We start from the raw sequence: 22,465 nt of genomic DNA, 5'->3' as shown, positions 1-22,465 counted from the left end.
GAATTTGGCCTCAGGCTGAAAAAGACAAAATCCAAGGCAACATCAAACCACTTAGCCTCGTAGCTAGCCCTACGGGGACAGGAGAGGGCTCTCTCCGAGTCTATCTTGGCAAAAGGTCTTCAAAGGGCGGAGATTACCAATAATGAATACTGATTTTAGGCTAGTAAACTGATAGGGAAAGTTTGATTTTAAATTTTTAGAGTTTTGTTGGAAAACTGAGCATAGCAATTTTGGGTGTGGGGATGAGACACAGTTTTTGCAGAGGTCTTTTTGGGGCAAGGTAGGAGATTGTCTTGATGCCTTTGAATTAAGTGAATGGATAGGAATGACCGGTGAGGAGCTAAAGAGAGCAAGAAACCTTCGAGAGTTCTCCTTAGACATATGAAAACATAAATATTAAGCAAACTTAAAGGCAGAGCATAGAAACCATGAATTCTACCTTAACACTTCATTTACTTAATGTGCAGAAAAGAGGAGTAGGAAAATGATACACATAACAAACTTACAAGTACATGAGAGAAACACACCATCAACACAAATCACCACAGGAATCCCAAATAGTGCTGCAAAACCCTGGTCTTTCCTTTGCCAAAATTGCAGAGATACAAAGAGTAATACAGTCTAAGCTTATCCCTCAAGAGTCCAACCTCTCCAACCATGAAAATGATTTAGAAAATACATAATATAGACCATGCCAACCCATTCCCTAGCCTCTAGGGGTAGATCTCATCATCCTAGGAGCTGTTTCAACCAATTCTAAACTGAGCACTATAATCTAGGCAATCAAAACAACTTGCCTCTATAAGCTAGGAAACCAATTCATTCATTAATTTTTTAACATTTTATGAATGAATCTTCTAGAATAGGTAAAAAAAGTGTCATGTAAACATGAAATTACATCAATTACATCAAAGAGGATGAAAAATCCCACCAAAAAGTCAAAACTAGTCAATGCTGCGTTTTCCTGAGCTGAAGGTGCAAAACTGGCAAATTTTCCCAACGCGTAGCACGCCTTTCATGCCACTTTTGGGGCACTTCCCGGCATCCAAATGAGGCTCAGCTGGGCTTGTTGGAAAGATCCGAATGTCTACTTTCCAACCCAAGTGGAATTTCTCAATTTGGTGCCCATTTGCCCCTCTAAAAATCAAATCTCCCAAGATTGCTTCCTGTGTGTCCAAAAAGGGGCAGTGAGGTCATTTTTTGCATGTTTTTTGACCTTTTGGGGGCTCAAATCTCCATGAAATGTCTTGGCAGTGGCTGAGCAAGTGTATTTTGTCATGAAAAATCCAAAAATGCTTAGTTTTTGTGAAATTGACCTCCCCAACTTAAGGGTAGCGCGCGGCACGCTACGCGTTGAGCCAAAACCCTGATGCGTAGCGCGCCTGAACCCTACACGTAGCGCGACTTTCAGATGCTTTTTGGAGGCCTTCCTGGTGTCTAAATTGGGCGCAAGATAGCTTGTTGGAAAGGTCTTTGAGTCTCCTTTCCAACCCAACTAGATTTTTTCAATTTGGAGTTCATTGTCCCTGTCAAAAATCAAATCTCCCAAGACTGGTCAAAATGTGCCAAATGAGGCTGCCTCAAGGAAGAGTGCTGTTGTAGTCAACTTTTGAATGCCTTCCTCAACTCCAAATTGAGCTCATGATAGCTCATTGGAAAGCTCTTTGTGTCTAGTTATCATTTGACTCATCACAAAAGTCATTTGGCCAACCAAGCTAGGATAAAACTTGATTTTCCCAAGGTCACGTCAGAGGTGCATTCGATTCTCCTGAGGCAACGATATTTTTGACATTTCTCTAAAACCATGACACCTGTGTAAAAAGTGAAGGAGGTTTTTATTCTTTGGAATTTTGTGGACAAAAAACTCTCTCAGTTTTCCAAAATTCATCTTTGATTGCTCTAAAACATCTTTTGAGTGAAACTTATCCCGATGTGTGAAACAAGGAACTTTGTGGAAATGAAGCGAAATGAAGGGGATGAGGGGCTTGTAAATTCTTGGAGAAATTTTGGGGAGTAGGGAGGGATGTTAGGAAGCAGGGGAAAGTGGAATCATGGAGATCGAGTGAGGGGAAGGGGTCCAAAAGGGCAAAACACAGGCCCAACCTAGAAAATTGCCAAGTTGTAGCAAGAAACTAGGGTTTGCGCGAAAATGAGGAATTTGGGGGATCTCAGAGATGAAAAGTGTTTGATAAGGTACATGAAGGATAGGGGAAGGTGTATGAACATCTGGATACCAGTTTTTCTAATGATTTGACCATCCAAGAGAAATTGCCTTCAAAACCCTAGGAGAGGCAAATGAACCTTGCCTAGGCGCAACTGAAGCATGAACAAGGAGTAAAATGACCAAATGGAACCTGACATGATGATGACAACCCTCTGAATGATGATAGACTCAGCAGAATGATGACATGGACCGACATTTGGACAAATTGAAAAGGAGTGAAAGCAAACCCTAGACCTAATGCCTAGTGACCAAATTTTGCTTGAAGACTTTTTGAAATGACAAAATTTGACCTTGACACTCTGAGACCACTTTGTAAGAGCATATTTGATCACTGGAGGAAGGCTGGAAAGACTGACACTAACAGATTGTAGAATTTGAAGGAAAAAAGCAGGTATCCAAGTGGACCTTGTCATTAAGCCATGTTCATTGTTGGAGGACTTCTAACAGTGATACGTGGCAACACTCCTACCCTATGTTTGCCTTCATTGTACCAGTGCAGGAAGACAATAGTGGGTAGAAGTCCCTAAGTAGATGAGGAGCAGCAGTGGGTAAGAAGTATCAAAGTGTTTTGTCCTTGAAGAACTAAGGAGCACCTAGTGAGCGTGAAGATACTATGTGTTGGTTGTAGATGGACTTATGATCAGTTAGAGGGCATATTGGAGGGTCGAGTTCAGTGACCTAAAGGACCAGGACCATTGATAGAGGCATTGACACATAATGGAAGCAAAGGACCCACAGTGTGTTCAGGGAATGACAAAGGAGTTGTGACTGTGGATTACATCAACTAGACCGTTAGTGTATCTTGTTCTTGTATTCTTGTACTAGTGGATTTATGAGGGCCATTATCCCTGGTACGGGATCCCTATACAGTTGCATTATCAATTTGTTAATATAACGAAGTTGGGTTATTGTAAAATTGTAAAAAGTTGTGTATATATTTGTGCGAGTGTTGATTTAATTCTATTTATATTGTTTCATTGTGCAAAGTAATTTGTTGTGATACTTGGATTGCTAGCATCAATGATTGCAAGATTCTAACCTAGACTCTAGTATCATGGAAAAACAATACAAGGTTATGTCCTTTATAGTTTCAAAAAGGGTCATTGTTCTTGTAGATTTTAAATTTTAAAATTTGATAAAACCCTAGATTTATTCATTATCTTAGCCATATTTTTTATTGGCTTATAATTCATTTTGAGAGCTAAATTAAATCTTTGTTGTAACTTGTTTATTACTGTAATTTCCTATCTTTCATGCAAGATCTAATGGTTTGCAAATTGTTTTGCATGAGAATGCTACTTGATAAACCCCCTAAATCAACCTTGAGTACTTAACCAAATCTAGAATTTAGTTTAACCACCTTATCGTTAACTTGATTGATACATCTCTTTGGTTGTGAATTTGGTAGTTACTTAGGAGGCCCTAATTATCTGTGGACTTAGGAGTACTAATTCCTACTAGGGAATCCTCGCTTGTGTTGGATTTATCTTTCAATCAAACATGGGAAGTTGTTACCTAGATGACAAAGATGTCATTTCTAATGTTCCAATAACCTTAACACCTTGTGAAGGCTTTGCACGAAGGTGTTACATTTTGATAACATAGCTAACCACTTGCAAGATTTTGGAACTTCATTCTTTTGGGAAACAAGGCTAGGGTAAGACAATGAAGAGACTAGCTTGATAAGTCTCAAGCTTTGTATGATGCCTTTCTTGGAAGAATACATAATTATCATATTTTTGATATTCCATGGGTATCTTGGTGCTTGTATTGAAGTAAAAAGTGAAGACATAAAGTTTTAAGACTCAACTTTAGGATGGGCATGTAAATTGGGCGGTTAGTGCTAAAATTATCTAGCCATGTACTCGTGTGATGCAATATGGGTAGTGTTTGTAAACCCTAAATAATACAACAATAATAGTGTGGAGCATTTGTGCTAAATAATTCTTATATGTGCCAAGGACTTGCAAGTGCTAATGTTAATGTGTTTAGGATCTTCGGTATAGTGATCAATGTTGGTTGGGAGTGATTCTTAGCGAGGACAAATTAGTGGCTCAAGCTTTTTGATGGTTTCTCTAGTTAGGGTTTATAGAGATTGACTTGCACCTACTTCGTAATAACATTTTAGTGTGCATTTATATCTCAATATATATATATATATATATATATATATATATATATATATATATATATATATATATTCAGACACACAGTTTCCAATTGTTCAAATATTGTGAATTTGCAAATTTGATTTTTAGCATATGTTATCTTCTTGATTGAGTATATTTCAACACATGTTGTTTATATCAATTTGACATAACATATAGTTGAAGTGGTTAATTGATTTAACATATCCAAAAGATAAAGAAGTGGATTTTCTACTATTACAATTCTTTGTGTTAAGACATTGTAATTGTTATATGTCTTGAAGATTGTAGTTAATGGAGGTTAAAAACAAGAAAGAAATGAAACCGACAAGAAACTGAATACAACCACACAAGTTATAACTCAGGATTTACGTGGTAAAATCCTGATAGAGTGTCAATGAAACATCCACGAGGCAAGGGATTGGAGTCTCTATTCAATCAATAAAATGATTCTCCTTACAATAGTTCAGGCATTCATCAGTTTTATATGAGCCTCCTTAGTTACATAACCGATGTTTCGGTATAAAACTAACTTGTTAATAACTAATACATTTTACCCAAATTTACATAATTAGTTGTCAATTTCCAACAAACTCCACCTTGACAACAATTTTCCTAATCCCTTGCCCATGCCCATTCATCATCTTTTCTGCAAGCCAAGAGAAGCTAAACACCATCGCAGCTTCTCTACTGTAACTGGCTTTGTGAATATGTCTGCACAATTCTCTCGTGTATGGACCTTTTGAAGAGCTACTTTTCCACCATCGATCACATGTCTCAGAAAATGATACCTTACATCAATGTGCTTGGTTCTGCTGTGATAAGTAGGATTTGTAGCCAAATGAATAGCACTTTGACTATCACAAAGTACATTCACTTTCTCCTGCGTCCTTCCAATCTCATCAAGTAGACCCTTTAACCAGATTGCTTCTTTACTGGCATCTGAAGCAGCTATATATTCTGCTTCGGTAGTGGACAATGCAATTGTTTCTTGAAGCTTTGACATCCAACTAATTGCTCCACCTGCAAGAGTAAAGACATAACCTGTAGTAGATCTTCTTTTGTCCAAATCACCTGCATAATCAACATCTACATATCCACAGACTGATCCTTCACTACCATTAAAGATGATGCAATGGTCACTTGTGCCTCTTAGATATCGAAGCACCCATTTCACTGCTTGCTAATGTTCTTCACCTGGATTTGCCATGAACCTGCTGACAACTCCAACTGCATGTGAAATGTCAGGTCTTGTAGATACCATTGCATACATTAAGTTGCCTACAATATTTGCATATGGTACATGAGACATATACTGCTTTTCTTCATCAGTTCTAGGACTCAAAACTGAAGAAAGCTTAAAATGGGACGCTAATGGAACATTAACAGGTTTCACATTGTTCATATAGAACTTTTCAAGTACTTTCTCCACATACTTCTGCCATGATATCCAAAGCTTACCATTTTCATGTCTCTATATATCTCTATGCCCAAGATATGTTTTGTTGCTCCAGGATCCTTCATATCAAACCTCCTAGAGAGCTGAGCCTTTAACCTGTTGATCTCTTCCATGCTTTTGCTTGCAATAAGCATATCGTTAACATACAAAGCTAAGATAATGAATATGCCATTGAAGAGATCAACAACAGTCTCACTTCTAATAAAGTTCTAGCTCACCATGAAGGAGTCAAACTTCTTGTACCATTGTCTGGGAGACTGCCTCAGACCATACAATGATTTCCTGAGCTTGCAAACTAATCTTTTGTTGTGACCTTGTACAAAACCTTTTGGTTGTTCCATATATAACTCTTCATTCAAATCACCATGTAGAAAAGTTGTTTTAACATCTAACTATTCTAACTCAAGATTAAGTAATGTAGTTAGTGCCAACACAGTACGAATAGAAATAAGTTTTACAATTGGTGAAAAAATCTCATGAAAGTCGATACCTTCAACTTGAGAATACCCTTTTGCTACCAGTCTCGCCTTATACCTTTTGATACTTCCATCAACTTTTCGTTTCAGTTTGAAGACCCATTTGCATCCAACTACACTTCTCCCTTCAGGGAGTTCTACAAGATCCTAGGTATTGTTCTTGGCTAAGGAATCCATTTCTTCTTCCATAGCCATTTTCCATTTTTTGCTATCTGTATCATCCACTGCTTCCTGATAACAAGAAGGTTCCCCATATTTAGTAATCAAAGCAAAAGATGAAGCAGAATCTTCATACCTTTTGGGAGTTTTTCTCTCCCTTGTAGACCTTCTTAGATTGACTAGTTGCTGAACTGGTTCAGAAACTTCAACAACTTCCTTTATATCTTCAACACCTTTTTCTCCAGAAATCTCTTCTTCCTTTTGACTATCATCGAAAGGTCTAGCCTCCAACTGAACTTGTTGATTTGGCGATACCTGTTCTTGTTCAATTCTTTCAACATTTGATTTAAAAAAGAAGATTCATAAAATGTTACATCTCTACTAATGACTATCTTCCGCGATGTAGGATCCCACAACCTGTATCCTTTCATTGCGTAGTCATACCCAACAAAGACATAACATGTTAGGGTCCCACCCTAACCCCCTTATTTATGTTATGGGATCACGTCATAGTCAAGAGTCAATAAAGCCCATATTAATAATTGTAAGTGGTTAATCCGCAATTAATGACGGAACAACAGTTAGTTGCAAATGGGCCGTAGTATTAGATAGATGGTATTAATAAAACCCACGGTATTGGCCCGTGGTATTGCATGTATGAGTCATATATAAAGGATAGAGACTCCCTGCGAGGAGCATTGTGTCTTATTTTGTAATCGAGCTCTGCTCTATTGGAGGTTGCCCCCTCGAAGAGGCAAGTGAACATTACTCTCTGAATAATAAAATCATTGCTATTCTATGTTCTGGGTATCTTTTCTTCGCATATTCTGTATTTGGGCATCATTTTGCAGGGTAAGAGCATAACATAACATTTCGATTTTGGATCTAATTTTGAACGCTGATTTTTAGGAATAAGAGAATAAGCATCACAGCCAAATATCCTTAAATGTGAATAATCACAAGATTGACCTGTCCAAACCTCTTCAGGAATTTTACAATTAATTGCTACTGAAGGTGATTTGTTAACTAAATAACAAGCAGTGGATACTGCTTTTGCCCACAACTCCTTTTGCAAGTTAGCATTGCTGATCATGCTTCTGGCTCTTTCCATAAGAGTCTGATTCATACGTTCAGCAACACCATTTTGCTGAGGAGTATAAACAACAGTTTTGTGTCTAACAATTCCTTCATCCTTACAATATTGTTCAAATTCTATTGAAGTGAATTCACCACCATTGTCAGTTCTTAAACATTTAATTGATTTGCCTTTTCTTTTCTTTGCCATTGCTTTAAATTGTTTAAAGATATTGAATACATCAACTTTCTTTTTTAGCATAAAGATCCAAACTTTACGAGAGAAATAATCAATAAACGTTAAAAAATATAGAGCACCTCCATATGATACAACAGGAGATGGTCCCCACAGATCAGAATGAATATAGTCTAAAATATCTTTACTATTATGATTTCCAGTTTTAAATCTCTGTTTACACTGTTTTCCATACACACAATGTTTACAGAAATCCAACTTCAAGGATTTCAAATCAGGAAGTGATTTACATTTCATCAGTACCTGAAGACCTTTCTCGCTCATGTGACCCAATCGCTGATGCCATAGGCGAGTACCTTCTTCTTTTTCAGACATAATCGTTGCTTCATTGACCTGAGTACTTCCTTTGAGTCTGTAAAGATTTCTGACCTTTTCTGCTTTCATAACAACTAGGGCGCCTTTAAAGACTTTCAGCATTCCATTCTGACCTGTAAACTTATAACCATCTGAATCCAACACTCCCAAAGAAATCAAATTTTTCTTCAAATCAGGTACATGTCTAACACTAGTTAATGTTGTAACTGTGTTATCATACATTTTAATCCTGATATTTCCCATCCCAACAGTTTAACATGATACATTATTACCCATAAACACAGAACTACCATTTACATTTTCATATGAAGTAAACCAATTTCTGTGTGGATACATGTGATGAGAAGCACTAGTCTAACAACCAACTTTCAACACCTTGAGAGACATTACATGAAGTTTCATCTATCATACATAATTCTTCAACAGATAAAACTTCGTCTATCATACTTGAATCAACCTGATTTGCTTCCTTCTTCGGGTTATCAGACTCTTGTCGTTTCCAACAATCTTTCTTCAGGTGTTCAATTTTATTGCAGTGCCAACATTTTGCCTTACACTTCTTTCCCTTTGATTTAGAGCTGAAAGACCCCCTTGTTTTTTCTCCTCTTTCCTTTGACTATCCTCTAGCTATCATGGCTTCTGATGCAACTGTTTCATTACTGGATTTCCTTCATACTTCTTCAGACAAGAGAGCTCCCACAATTGATTCAAATTTCAAAGAATCAGCGGTGCTCAAACTGATTGAAGTTATGAAGTGATCCCATGATTCAGGCAGAGAACACAACAAGATTATAGCTTTGTCTTCTTCTTGAATTTTAACTTCCATATCTGTTAATTGGCATATAAGTGTATTAAAAACATTCAAATGTTCTGCAACTTTTGAACCTTCTTTCATTCGAAGACTGTACAACTGTCTTTTCAAATAAATTCTATTGGTTAACGACTTTGTCATATATAGTTTTCCAGTTTTTCCCATAAACCTGAAGCTATACTCTCTTCAACAATGTTGAAGAGAACTTCATCCGCCAGGCATAACCTGATGGTACTGAGAGCTCGGGCATCCAAGTCCTCCCAGTCCGAATCAGTCATGCTTGCAGGTTTCTTATTTGCCCCGTCCAATGCCTTGTGCAACCCTTGTTGCACCAGCAAATCCCTAACTTTCAGTTTCCAAAGAGAAAAATTGCTCTTGCCGGTGAATTTCTCCACCTTGAATTTTGCATTCGACATCTTGGCCATTTCTTTCCTCCTAGGGTTTCAGTCTTTCAACTAGGGTTTATTTTTGGTTTCCCTTTCTTCAAAAAACTTTTTGGATTCAAAAAATTCCCCTTTTTTCAAACAAAGAAACCCTTCAATAGATTTAAAAAAAAAAAAATGTTTTTCTTTCCTTCAAATTAATGAAAATCCTTTGTTTTTTTTTCCTTCAAATTTTAATGAAAACCCCTTGTTTTTCTTTCCTCCAAATTTGAGCAAATCCCTTTGTTTTTCTTTCCTCCAAATTTGAACAAATTTTTGGAAAAATTTCCTGGAAAATTTTCTTTCAAATTATTTAAAAAAAATTACTTGGATCTATTTCTGCTGATTGAATTCCTCTGGTGACAAGCAAGCCAGGCTTTGGAGCCCCTCCTCGACTGCTCTGGCAGCACACAGAGGTAGCATGCTTCCTTGTAGGCTTTGGCACAGTCCACATAGAGACTCAAGTTCACGGGCAGAGGTTTTCGATTCTCAACCATTCATTTCCGCAGGTGACCAGCACACTAGCCATGAACGGGCAGTCAGAGGTGGTGGAGCTGGCAGCGTTCTCTTCACAAATCAGCAATGACGCAGCAGGGTCTGGAGTTTACACACAGAGGGCTTCATGGGCATATAGTAGCAGCGGTCTGGCAACGTATAAGGCCGACAACATTCATTGTCTTTCATCACTCCTCAATGACTCCCACGAAGAGACACAGGCTCTGATCTTCACACAAGTGGTCTTCACGCATGCCACTCGGGCAACAACGGTGGTCTGGCAGCGTAGAGCTGGGCCTCAAAAGGTTTCTTCCCTCCTCCTCCTTGCATACAGGCTTCGATAGCTTCAGGCAACAAATCGCTCGCTTCAGGCAACAAACGACTCCTCGTTCATTAACAATGGCGGCAGCTTCAGGCAACAAAAGTGCGTCCCTCTGGCTCTGATTGCAGAGACTTCACCAGCAACCGTTCCACCGAAAACAAATGCAGCCTTCACGCAGGACTCAACTCAATTCATTTGGCTCTGATACCATTTGTAGTTAATGGAGGTTACAAAACAAGAAAGAAATGAAACCGACAGGAAACTGAATACAACCACACAAGTAATAACTCAGGATTTACGTGGTAAAACCCTGACAGAGTGTCAAGGAAACATCCACGGGGCAAGGGATTGGAGTCTCTATTCAATCAATGAAATGATTCTGCTTACAATAGTTCAGGCATTCATCAGTTTTATATGAGCCTCCTCAGTTACATAACAAATGTTTCAGTATAAAACTAACTTGTTAATAACTAATACATTTTACCCAAATTTACATAATTAGTTGTTAATTTCCAACAAAGATCATGCCCTAAGCATTTTAGCACTGTGGTATGAAATACACTTATATGATATTTATTATATTGATCTTGAATTAATAGGTGCAATTGAGTTGAAGAAAAGTGAAATATCACTTTTCTGATTTAATATTTTAAATAAATCTTAATGTTAAAAGTTCATTTAAGTTAGATCCAAAAAACTTAAGTAAATAAAGTAATTTTTTTGAATGGCATTAATTAACCAAAATTTCAAAATTTCTAGAAAATAAACATCTACCCAATTTTTTTGAGGTAAAATAGAAAATGCAGAGAATTATTTTTACCAATTTTATGAAGCATTCAATCCATCCTTACAAATTCATGCAGAACAGAAAACACAAATAAGCACTATTACTTCTTTAATGTCAAAAAGTAAAGTTAAATAATTAAATTATTTAATTGGATTGGTTTATATGTGCTTCCATATTTGCCATTGAACTGTTGAGAAGATTCAAGCTGTAGTGAAATAAAGTTCACCTTATTTATTTTATAAAGTTGTCTTTTGAAATAATAAATAGTAATATAGAAAATTGTAAGATAATTTTTTTGTTTTTTGGTTGATCTTGTTTATTTTTAAACAATTTGTTCATAAATAATAAATACTCATAAATAAAATTGTAACTTTTTCTTTTATTTTTAGTATTATGAGATTTTAATAAAGGAAAATGTCACATTTCTATTTTTTAACAAATCAAAAATTAAATTTGTTTTGTAAAACAAATTACTTTTTATATTAACTTTATAAATTCAAGCATCCAAAACACTAACAAAATGGGATTTATTTGGTGCGCAATGATAAAAGAACATTAAATCATTATTTTTTAACCAATTGGAAACTAAGAAAAAACTATTTTTAAATGAAACATTTATGAAAAACTAGTTTTAAATGAAACCTGTATGGAAGTTCATAGTTTTCCCTCTATCAATAACCAACCAATTTTTATATTTAAATGAAACCTTTACGAAAAACTAGTTTTAATGAAACATGTATGAAAGTTCATAGTTTTCCCTTTATCAATGACCAACCAATTTTTTTGATTAACAATGATTCAAAAGTAGTGTTCCACGGGGACGCGTCCCCCAAGGTCGGGTACGCGCACCCCACGCACCTGGGACAGGGGATGTCTAGGGAAACGTTTCCCCACATCCCCCTTTTGGGGAGACGCGGGGAGACGCATGGGGGGACATTTCCCTAGTGTGGGGGACGCGCCTCCCCAAAAGGGGGACGCCTGGGCGTCCCCTCTCAATATGGGCTATATGTCCCCCATTAAATTTGCTTGTAAACAATGATTTATGACAAAGAAAACCTAGTATTTGACCATATTTCCCTACTAATGCTATGCAATTCATGGTAATGTTAAATTCTTAAAGTAAAAGGATGAATAAAAGTGAGTGATTCTTCTTTATCTTTCATTTTCATCCTTTTACTTAAATTTTTAACATTACCATGAAATGACTCAGGATGTTTGAGAGTGGTTCCGACCTCATTGGATTTCATATGGAGAAAGTAGAATTTTAGATCTCACTCAAAACCCAGCAGACTTAACAGTTTTCAAGAATTCAGGATTCGATGGATTGCAATGTTTCCATTGCATTTTGTCATGTACAATGGTATGGAATTTGTATTTAATGAAGAGCACCAAGCCCTCTTTGTACTTTAGAGTGACTTTTAGACCCATCACTCCATTGTTTTTGAGTTTTAGTTATATCAATTTACTATTCCAGTATTCAGATTTCAGTGTCTATTATAGTCTATTTTGCTTAGTACTAAATAGATTCTAGAATGATGAATGATGAATTTAATTTTAAATCAATATAGATTCTAGAATGGTGAATAATGAATAATGAATATGGATTGGGGTATTTCATTATTGAATCTTGTGGTCTATGGATGAATCATGTATGTATTAGTAAGGATGATGAGTATGGATCAATGTATTTCATTATTTAATTCAATTATGTATGTATCATTGTATTTATGCTTTCATTATTGAATATGAATTTGAAATATATATATATATATATATATATATATATATATAAAAAGGAAAAAAAATATATACCCCGACATCCCCCAAATTTCCCTAAAATTTGAGGGTACTTACACACGTTCCCTTGTGCGTCTCCCCGTCCCGGAGTCTTGATGGAACATTGTTCAAAAGGTCAAATGATTATTTTCCAACAAATTGGAAACTAAGAAAAAACTAATTTTCAATAAAAGCCTTATGGAAGTCATAGTTTTCCACTCCATCAATGACCAACAGATTGAAAAAGGAATGAAAACAGAAGTCTCCTGCTATAGGGACGGAGTAAAAATAAGAAAAAAGGATATCACCTTGACAATGGCAAAGAGAGCATTTTGGTCTATGGAAAACAAGTTGTAAATGTCCATAATAAGCCTTGAAACGTTATTGATATTTTGTTTCTAATGCTGATGGGTACATTGGTACATATTTTGATGTCACAATTATAATGAAATAACATTTTTTGCAGCTGAAAATAATACCAGTGCTGCCTTTCTGTTCACAGAAACAGTGTTACTGGCAATATAATACAAGCGTGTATAAAAAGAATACAACAAATAACAGCCAGGAATACATAGTGAATCGCGGACCAAAGTCGTAGTGTTGTGCAAATATTCTCAATCCTCAGGTATTTCAATAATGAGAGGCTGTCTTTCTGCGTCTAATTCTTCAGCATCCTTCCCAAAGAAGAAGCTTGATAGTGAATTATTTCCTTGCTTTCTTACAATATCTTGTTTGGGCTCTTCACCGCTGGTGTTTGATGTTTCAAACTTTCCCTGCATGTGGGAAAGGCAAACTTGAACAGCATCGTGGACTCTCACAAAATACCACTGCTTGCCAAGAAGTTCAAGGACTCCAGCCATGGCAAGTGTGGAGAGAACTTCTCGATTAGGATTCGAGAGGGCCATCTGTATAGTTAAACACCAGAGGTAAAATTAATTTTTAAATTACTGCTAGAAATAGTACAAAAAAAAAGAAAAAAATTCAAGGCATGTATGTAGCACAAATTCAAGAATAAGCCTCCTATTGCATTCTACTTAATATAGCTACATTAGATGCAGTTTTCCAGTTTTATGTTATTCCATCTAACAGATGAAGCTAGTTTATTTCATTCTACAAGAGAGAGGCAGCTCAATATCTAAAGCAGCTGTGTTCAACTAAGCACTTCTTATAACAAGCTTCAACCCTCGATATAAAAAAAATAAATAACATGTGTTCAAGTAAGAGTGAATTTTTCTTGGATATCTTCTTTTGTCGACAAATATATCATTCTTGGATGTACTAGACCTGAATGTTGCGTGCTTTGTATTCTTGATAGAGCTCCTTCAAGGCCTGAGCAGCACTGGAGTCAATATAGGTGACCGCTGTAAAAACATGATGATTGTTATTCCCGTTCTGAAAAATAAAGTACACTTGAACTATTCACTACAATGGGTTTCTGCTTCATTCCATTATGATTAAGGTAACGAATTCAAACTAACAAAAAATATTCATTGATTGTACCTACAATGACTAGTAAGCATGTTAACCAAAACAATTGAACAAATCAAAGAGAAGCTGCATTTTTCTCTATTCTGCAGAATGGGAAACATTTCATACATCATGTGCCTTGTCAAATATTTGGTCTGAAAAGAGATAGAGAAGTATATGCTGGTAACTGTTGGTACCATATCAGTAGCAAAGGGTACCAATGAGTACGAATCAAATAAGCAATTTATCTCCGGTTTCAAAACAATCATTCAGTTGTCTTTACAGAGATTATGATGCTCAAGCTATTCATGAAAGCAGAAAAATTCGAGACACACGAGTTTAGTATATTATTACACAGTTACACCCTTACTCCAGTATCTCAACTTCATTCCAACAAGCACAAACTACGGACTACCTCCACGGAGAACATAAGGGGGAGATTCTAGGACATGGTCAAACTCAGATGGTCTAAGGTTTAGGTAAACAATATTTTGTTTAATAGTTAACCATTGCAAACAAAAATATACTTGGTACACAATTTGAATAATAATTCCAACACTGCGATGGTTTATACAACACAATTTTCATTATTAAAAAGGTTAGGCTTGTTATTGCTAGAACTAGCAGGGGTCCTAAGAGGGGATCCTATAGAGCAACTACTAGCTCAAGGGGCAACAATGGAGCGATAGCCCATTGTCACTTCAGCTAAGGCTCCTTGCTGTTTATGGACTTTCACCAATGGGAGGAGTCCTGGCGTAAGAGGAATCACTAGAATAGATGGATCAATGACAAGATATGGGGTGATTCCTAAAGCCTATTCACAAGAGAGGCTCAAATAATTGGCTTGCTTGCTTTGAAAGCAAGGTGATTGGCTCTCTAAGAAGGGCTATGAGGATACCTAGACCTAGGGTTGGAGGATATGCCTTGACAAGGGGCTTCCTAGGCTTAAGGATCCTTGTGAAGAAATGGATTCTATGTAATCCTTGTGGAATTTGAGTTGTAGAGTTGTGGGACCACAAAGAACCCAAGTGGACCCAAACTAGGTCAAGGGTATGGAGTTGATCAACCAAGGAGGGGCTTGACCTAATTAGGGGAGAGAATAGGATCAAAGGACAAGTTTTCTTTTGAGATTTGAATGCAATGATCCAAGTGAGGACACTAACCCAAATCAACCTAGGGCAAGAATTGGTCTTATGGCTAGGGCTTGCTATATCTCGGGATTCCCCGTCAGATTTGCCTCAAACTTGGAGGACCTCTAGAGAAAACCTTAGTGTAGTAGTGGACCAAAAATTGAGGTGTTTGGATGGCTACAAAGGAATTCGATTGATGCCCTAGGTGACCCTCTAGGGTTAGGCCTAGAATTGGGAAGAGTGAAGAAAAGAAAGATAAATTTGACCACCAAGAGGATGCGAGGATCAGTGCCTTGCTTAGGGGGCTTAATGGAGTCAAGATACACCTAGATCGAGGAATTTTGTGAGCTAAGGAGCCCTAATTAACCTTTGCTAGCCTATTCAAGGGCAACAACTAGGTAATTAGAGATTTATACTTCAAATTTGCCAAAGAGATGAAGTTTCGAGGTCTTTCAACCTAAGAGGTGCCTCTAGGAACATTCACCCAATTTCTCAAAGAGAAAAGCATGCATTATGTTACTTATTCAAGGTCCCAAAAGAATTTTGCATTACATTAACCCATACAAGAATAATGATAAAAATATACATGCATTTGACAAGATAACAAGAATAACATTAAAAGTTCACTTACATGAGAGAGAGTATATCCATTCATCAACTTTGCATTAGAAAGAAGCTCCAAAGACAATAGCGAAAATCCAAACATCATAGTGCATCAAGAAACTCCAAAAAGTTCACCCTAGCAAAAAGTGCAAAAAATTCTCAAGAGATACTAATCCAATCCAAGTGATGATGAGATGTTAGAATGAGCCTCTCTCATATTTATACAACTCTAAAGGCGATTTGATTTGACTAATTGGCCTAATTTAGCCCCAAATAATAAAATGATACATAATAATGACATGACTTGGTGACAAGTCCACCACGATAGCTCAATAATACAAAGGATAGCTTCTCAAGAGGGAAAAATAATTAATATGATGAGTCGTTGGGCCATTGAGGCCTAATGGAGTCCAAATGTGCCAAGTTGAGTGACAAAGATCCAAACATAGTGGACAAGGGCTTGGTCCCTTGTTTTCCAAGCAAGTCATATGTGTTGCTGCCAAGTGGGTGTGGGGGCACAATGTCATCCTCATGGGTCTTCAAGTGGATCAATAATGCCTCTAAACCATCTGTAAGGGCTAGGATGATGACATAAGCGCTCCCTTTTCTCTTGCAATGAGACACATCCTCATCTGGACCCTGGAACATCTGCCAAGTGTGTGGTACATGTGTGGAGCCAGTTGGGCATGGTGATCTAGGTGCATCATCCCTATCCAAAAGGTAGAACACGAGAAATCCCTGAATGGTGTTGGGGATCCATGAAGTACTCTTTGCTATGGTGGAGGCACACGACTCTCAATGCTCACCCTACAAGTGCCAATGTGGCCCTCTTAAGGCCTTGGACCCCGTATAGGAAGACTAAACCCGAAAATGGAGACCCACCTACATTCTTGCATAAGATCCAATGCGTCCCCTTGCCCTCCAATACAAAAAATCATTAGAGTAATCAAGTAAAAGAGCTTACAAATCATGGAATCAAGTGGGAAATTCATGGTGGCATGCCCTTCCATAGTGGGCTTTGGCATGTACAGGTGTCTCCAAGCTCAATAAGGGGGTTAACCAAGGACCCTATTAGGTGGTTTCAACCTTTAAAGGGGGTGACATGTCCATGGTACATCCATCAATGGGTAGGTGGCATGTGATATAGTAATGAGATGGAGTAGGGATCAAGAGAAGGCTCCAAGTCACATGTCATGGTATAAGGGTAGCTATGATGAGGGAAGCCCGAACTTGGGTATATGAGTGTAGGAGGGAGAAAATCGTGGTACATGAATTACCCTAGCCTTTGTTTTTCCACCCTTCTTCATATGCCTTTTGCCTTTAATTGATTTTCCTTTATAACTTCCCGGGGCTCTAGGGGATGAGAGCATAATGTGTAGAATATAGCAGTAGGTACCCCCTTTCAAGGTGGGGCATTTCATTGCCCACCATGGACTGGGACAATCATGGGTTATTTAATGTGGAGGGGGCTCATCTAGGGCCCATAGAAACCAGGGTGATGGCCATAAATGAGGGGTAAAGCTCATGCTTGGCTTTTGCCCATGCGTTAAATTTGTATATCCCAGCCATCTTTTGCATTTTGTGGTATATTTCTTGTTGTAAGTGGCCAAATTATGCTTTTTCTTTTCTTTTTAGCTGCATCAACCTCCAGGCATCTTTCTAGGCCCGACCCAAACTGCGAACAAGGGGAGGGGAGGTTAAAACCCTATGTGGACCCGGATGGGAAAAGTGATGAATGGGGTTAAAATGAGCAGAGGGGAGTGATGTACATGTTGTCGGGAAGCAGGACCATGCAAGAAAAATCGAGATTTCCTATGTAGTGCCAGGCCTTAAGCTAATGGCTAGTAAAGGAGATCCCACAGAACTAGAATCTAAGGCTAAGCACTAAATCAGACAGAGAAGACAAGAGTATAGACCTAACCCACTCTTTCCGCCGAATCCCCCCACCAATCCATTCCCAATAGTGTCCATGATAAGTAAACAAAATTACTCAACTATACCAATGAAAAGCCATACCTTTGGGGTCGGGAGACCAGCCTTCAAACATATGATCATAACATATGGGCGAGGGACCACATGGTTGGTTCAGGTGGTGGAGATAGTGGCACATCGAGCTATCTGGTGGCTGCAACAGGCTGCTGGCCGCCGACTAAGGACCATCTAGGAGAATAAATTTCTCCTATGGACACTACCCACAGGTGGTCAGAAACAAGGCTAATCTTGTTGGAAATGCTTTATAATTCCATGGAAATAATTTGATGCACTTATTTTGACATATCTCGTTGACGTTTTTGTTAATTTAGAGATTAATAAAATTGCTTCCTGCTTTTGTACATTCAAAATTTTATAATTGTAACCACAAAAGAAGTTAAGCTGGCCAGGATTAGCATGTTCCATGAACAATATCTTTTGGGGCAATGCGTAAGAAAATACACAGAAAACATTGGGACCCAATTAAAGAGTTGCACAAGTGAGACGAGAATCATGTATTAATCCTATAATTTCTTGTCTTCTATCTGGAAGAGACTAGGTTTTAACTTGTAAGCTTTAAGACTAGTACTACAATAGTCCTAAATAGTGGCCACATTATATGAGTTTAGTCAAGGAACACCATTTAATTAATTGTTTTAAATTGAAAAATGCTGCTTGTTGTCGCACAGAATGTCTAGACAGCGCGACAACACTTAGAGTAAGAGCTGTCACTCTTAAATCCTTACTCACTCCGTTTAGACTCTCTCTTAGACAAGTCAAGGGGGGTAGTCCCTAGGTGAATAGATGAGGATAGCCTGTGAAAATAAAACAGACTCTAAGAGATTTTAATGATGGATAACTTGATGAATTTAGATGATTAAATCAGAATGATAGATTAAACTCCAAAGTAAACAAGACACGACCGCAAGATAGAAATAATTTGAAGTGTAAAAACTTCTGGATAACAGAAATATATATAGAAATAATTTATTAATAAATGAATAGACAGATGATGTCTGATTACAATGGGGCTCCTGGCTTAAATACCGCCATGGACACCCTTTGGGAAAGGGCATGATCTTATGATCGTGCCCTTTCATCTAATTAAACCTAGAATTAAAAAATAACCTAAAATTAACTATCTTTTTTTACATAACATTGCCTTCCTCTCGAAAGAATGCTTTGTCCTCAAAGCATGCGCAACGACGGATGATGTTGACAAAATGCTTCATTCTCCCAAGAAACGTCTTCTTTGGGAAGTCCTTCCACTTGAGCAGATATTCCAAGATAATCAATGTCACACACTGTAAAAGGTTTTGGATTAATCTCTCAATTTCCGTTTTTTGGAGATGTGGATATCGGTATGGCTTGATGTTGACAAGGTCTGACCCTGCTTTAACTTCTGTTCTACGCTCAATTTCCCTACTAGGCGGCATCTTCATAGGTAGGTCTTGAATCACTGGTGATTCTTCTCTGGTCATATTTGCAGATAACATTTCTAATTGGTGACATTGTATTGCATAAGCAGGTGCTCTTCTTTGACTCAGCTTGATCATCTGAGATGATGATACAACATGATTTTCTGGTGCTTGGAATCCATGTAGTTTGTACTTCTGACCTCCCCATTTGAATTTTATAAATTGTACTTGATGGTTGGCGGCATAAGTACCTAAAGTTCGTAACCATTGGATACCTAAGACTACATCTACTCCTCCTAACGGTACTGTGAAAAACGGAGACTCTAAACTGAAGTCTTGAATCTGCAATTTAACCTTATGGCATTTTCCCACCTTTTCAATCTTCTTACCGTTAGCTATCATCACCTTCATGTTTGGTAAGGGAAATGAAAATATATTGAGTCTCTTTGCCATGGTTGCATCTAAAAAATTGTGTGTGCTTCCAGAGTCGACGAGAACCACTGCGTTGTTCTTCTTTATGTGTCCTTTTAACTTTAAAGTCTGAGGTTGTGATATACCTGTCATAGCTGATAATGATACTTGTGGAATACTTCCATCATCTAGTTCTGGTGAGAATTCTGGGGCATCTTCTGTGTCTTCTACGTCATAATCTTCACTGTTTGAATCATTGGTTGCTTCACAATTATATAGGTTCTTTGGTTCTTTTCCTTTAGCACATCTATGTTTGGGGTCCCACTTCTCACCACAACGTTTACATTTACCCTCTTTTATCCTTTGCATTTCCACATTAGATTTTTCATCTTCACGACGATGTGGTGGAACATATCTTGTATTATTTGAGTCCACATACTGGGGTATCCTTCGTCTTGCATAAGCTTTTTCCACTGTTGACCAAAATATTGGTTCAGATTTCTTTTCGGCTGTTTTTGCTTTTCGTCTTGCTTCTTCTATAGATGTAATATCATGCATCTCAAGTTCTTCTTGTAAATGGGTTTTGAGTCCCGAGATGTATGACTGAATTAGACGAGATTCTGATAACCCAGGTACTCGTGTTACTAAGGTCTCCCATTCTTGAGTGTATTCATCGACACTTCCTTTTTGTCGTAGTTTGATGAGTTTTGAAAAGAACTCTTCTTCCTTTACACCTTGGAATCTTTTGAAGAATGCATCTTTAAATTTCCTCTAGCTAATGACATGTGTTGTCTTTTTCCACCACATATACCAGTTATATGCTTCTCCCTCCATTTTCATGGATGCGTGTCTGAGCTTTTCGTCATCGTCAGTGATGTCATATATCTCAAAGTATTCTTCTGCTTTATTTATCCATGCAACATTGTTTTTTTCGTTCCCATCGAATTTAGGCATCTCAACCTTTACCCTCTTCTGGTATGTGGCTAATGGTTGAGCAAAAAGAGGGTGTTGACTATTAAGGGTATCCCAAAGTTGCTTGTTTGTAAAGGCAGTGTTACTTGCTTCCTGGTGGTGTGTCGCTGATTTTTTTGGGGATTCAACTTTGTCATGAGAGTCTGTGGACTTAGTTGAATCTGACGAGATGTGTTCTTGATTCTCTTCACCTTCTTTTAATAGCTCTTCGGGTTTACAATTCGACTTTTTACACAGACTTTTCAACATTGTTAAGACTTCTCTGAAGTTTACTCCTGTTTGGACATGTTGACTTTCCATCTTTATCTCTATTCGATTTGTCGTATCTTCAAGATTTTTGATTTTGTCCGCTTGCTCCCCAAGCTTACTCTCGACTTCATTTAATCTTTTACTGACCTCGTCGTGGTTGTTATTTATCTTTTGCTCTGCATCCAACAACCTTTTCTGGAAATCCACCATTGTCATTGTCGACATTGAGCGGGTTTGCGGGGGCGTGTATTTATTTGCCAGCTAAAATATTTTTCTCCCTCTTTTTTTTTATTTTAGCTAAAATAAATCTTAATTAATTAAAATAAATTTAATTAATTAAATTAAATTTTATATATATAACTTTTAATTAATTAAAATTAATTTAATTAATTAAATTAACTTTTTATATATATAAAAGTTTTAATTAATTAAAATAAATTTAATTAATTAAATTATATATATTATATATAAATAAATAAATAAATTTAATTAATTAAATTATATATAATATATAATATAATTATATATATGTTATATATATTATATATAAATAAACGTTATATATACACGTTATATATATGAGTTATATAATATATAAAGTAGTGTTCTATGTCACTTTATATGTATTATATATATATGTTATATAACGTTAGTTATATTAAAAATATATATTGCACCGTTTGTAAATAAAGTTATTAACCTTATTTATGTTTGACGGTCACGACCCCCTGCCCAGTCACGTCTTTTTTCACACTCTTCTGAAACTTATCGAATATGTTATAATTATGTTATATATATTATTAATTCTGAACAGCACGCCGATTTTTTTTTTTAACGCAACCCTTTTGGCTTAAAAAAAATGTATCGTATATCACCGTAACCTGTATCGTATATCACCGTAACATGTATCGTTTATTACCGTAACACCGCAGGCTGGCTACGGTCGATGGTGGAAGCTTGTGGGCAGCGGACGGATGGACGGACAAACCGAGAACGAACTGCTCCGATACCAGATGAAGTGTAAAAACTTCTGGATAACAGAAATATATATAGAAATAATTTATTAATAAATGAATAGACAGATGATGTCTGATTACAATGGGGCTCTTGGCTTAAATACTGCCATGGACACCCTTTGGGAAAGGGCATGATCTTATGATCGTGCCCTTTCATCTAATTAAACCTAGAATTAAAAAATAACCTAAAATTAACTATCTTTTTTACATAACATAATTTTAGACCAGTGCCTTCGATATTTGAATTAACCATTAATAAAACAAGCTATCCAGACGATTTTCAATATGTGACAAAAAGCGACAATTATAAATAATCCACGAAAACGCCCAACACTGTCACATGCAAAAGATTCCAGATTTAAAATTATTATCGTTAATGACCAAGATCTAGATTCAATTAGCCTTTTTCAACAATAAAAAATGTTTGTCGCACCTTGACCATAGGAAAATTAATGACAAATGACACTAAGGAACTTTAGGTTAAAATTTTTAAATTATTCTTTAG

General features: G+C 36.9%; 1 protein-coding gene across 5 annotated transcripts in view; it reads right to left on the bottom strand.

The window, feature by feature from the left end:
• Positions 1-13,081: 13,081 nt before the first annotated feature.
• The window catches only part of LOC149218003 (sulfate transporter 4.1, chloroplastic-like), a 290,950-nt gene continuing 281,566 nt past the window's right edge, over positions 13,082-22,465 (bottom strand). For all 5 annotated transcript variants that reach the window (XM_089383729.1, XM_089383730.1, XM_089383727.1 and 2 more), the window contains 2 exons: positions 14,008-14,084; positions 13,082-13,628 (listed from right to left, as the gene is read on the bottom strand). In XM_089383729.1, coding sequence (XP_089239855.1) covers positions 13,338-13,628; positions 14,008-14,084 — 368 coding nt within the window. In that variant the 3' untranslated portion in view covers positions 13,082-13,337. The remainder of the gene's footprint in view (positions 13,629-14,007; positions 14,085-22,465) is intronic.

The sequence above is a fragment of the Pinus tabuliformis genome, chromosome Q (genome assembly GCF_031772625.1).
Source record: "Pinus tabuliformis cultivar Carrire ecotype Pingquan chromosome Q, CPIR1, whole genome shotgun sequence".
Lineage (NCBI taxonomy): Eukaryota > Viridiplantae > Streptophyta > Pinopsida > Pinales > Pinaceae > Pinus > Pinus tabuliformis.
Note: the sequence above shows the minus strand (reverse complement) of the source record. Positions and strands in the feature narration are given on the sequence as shown.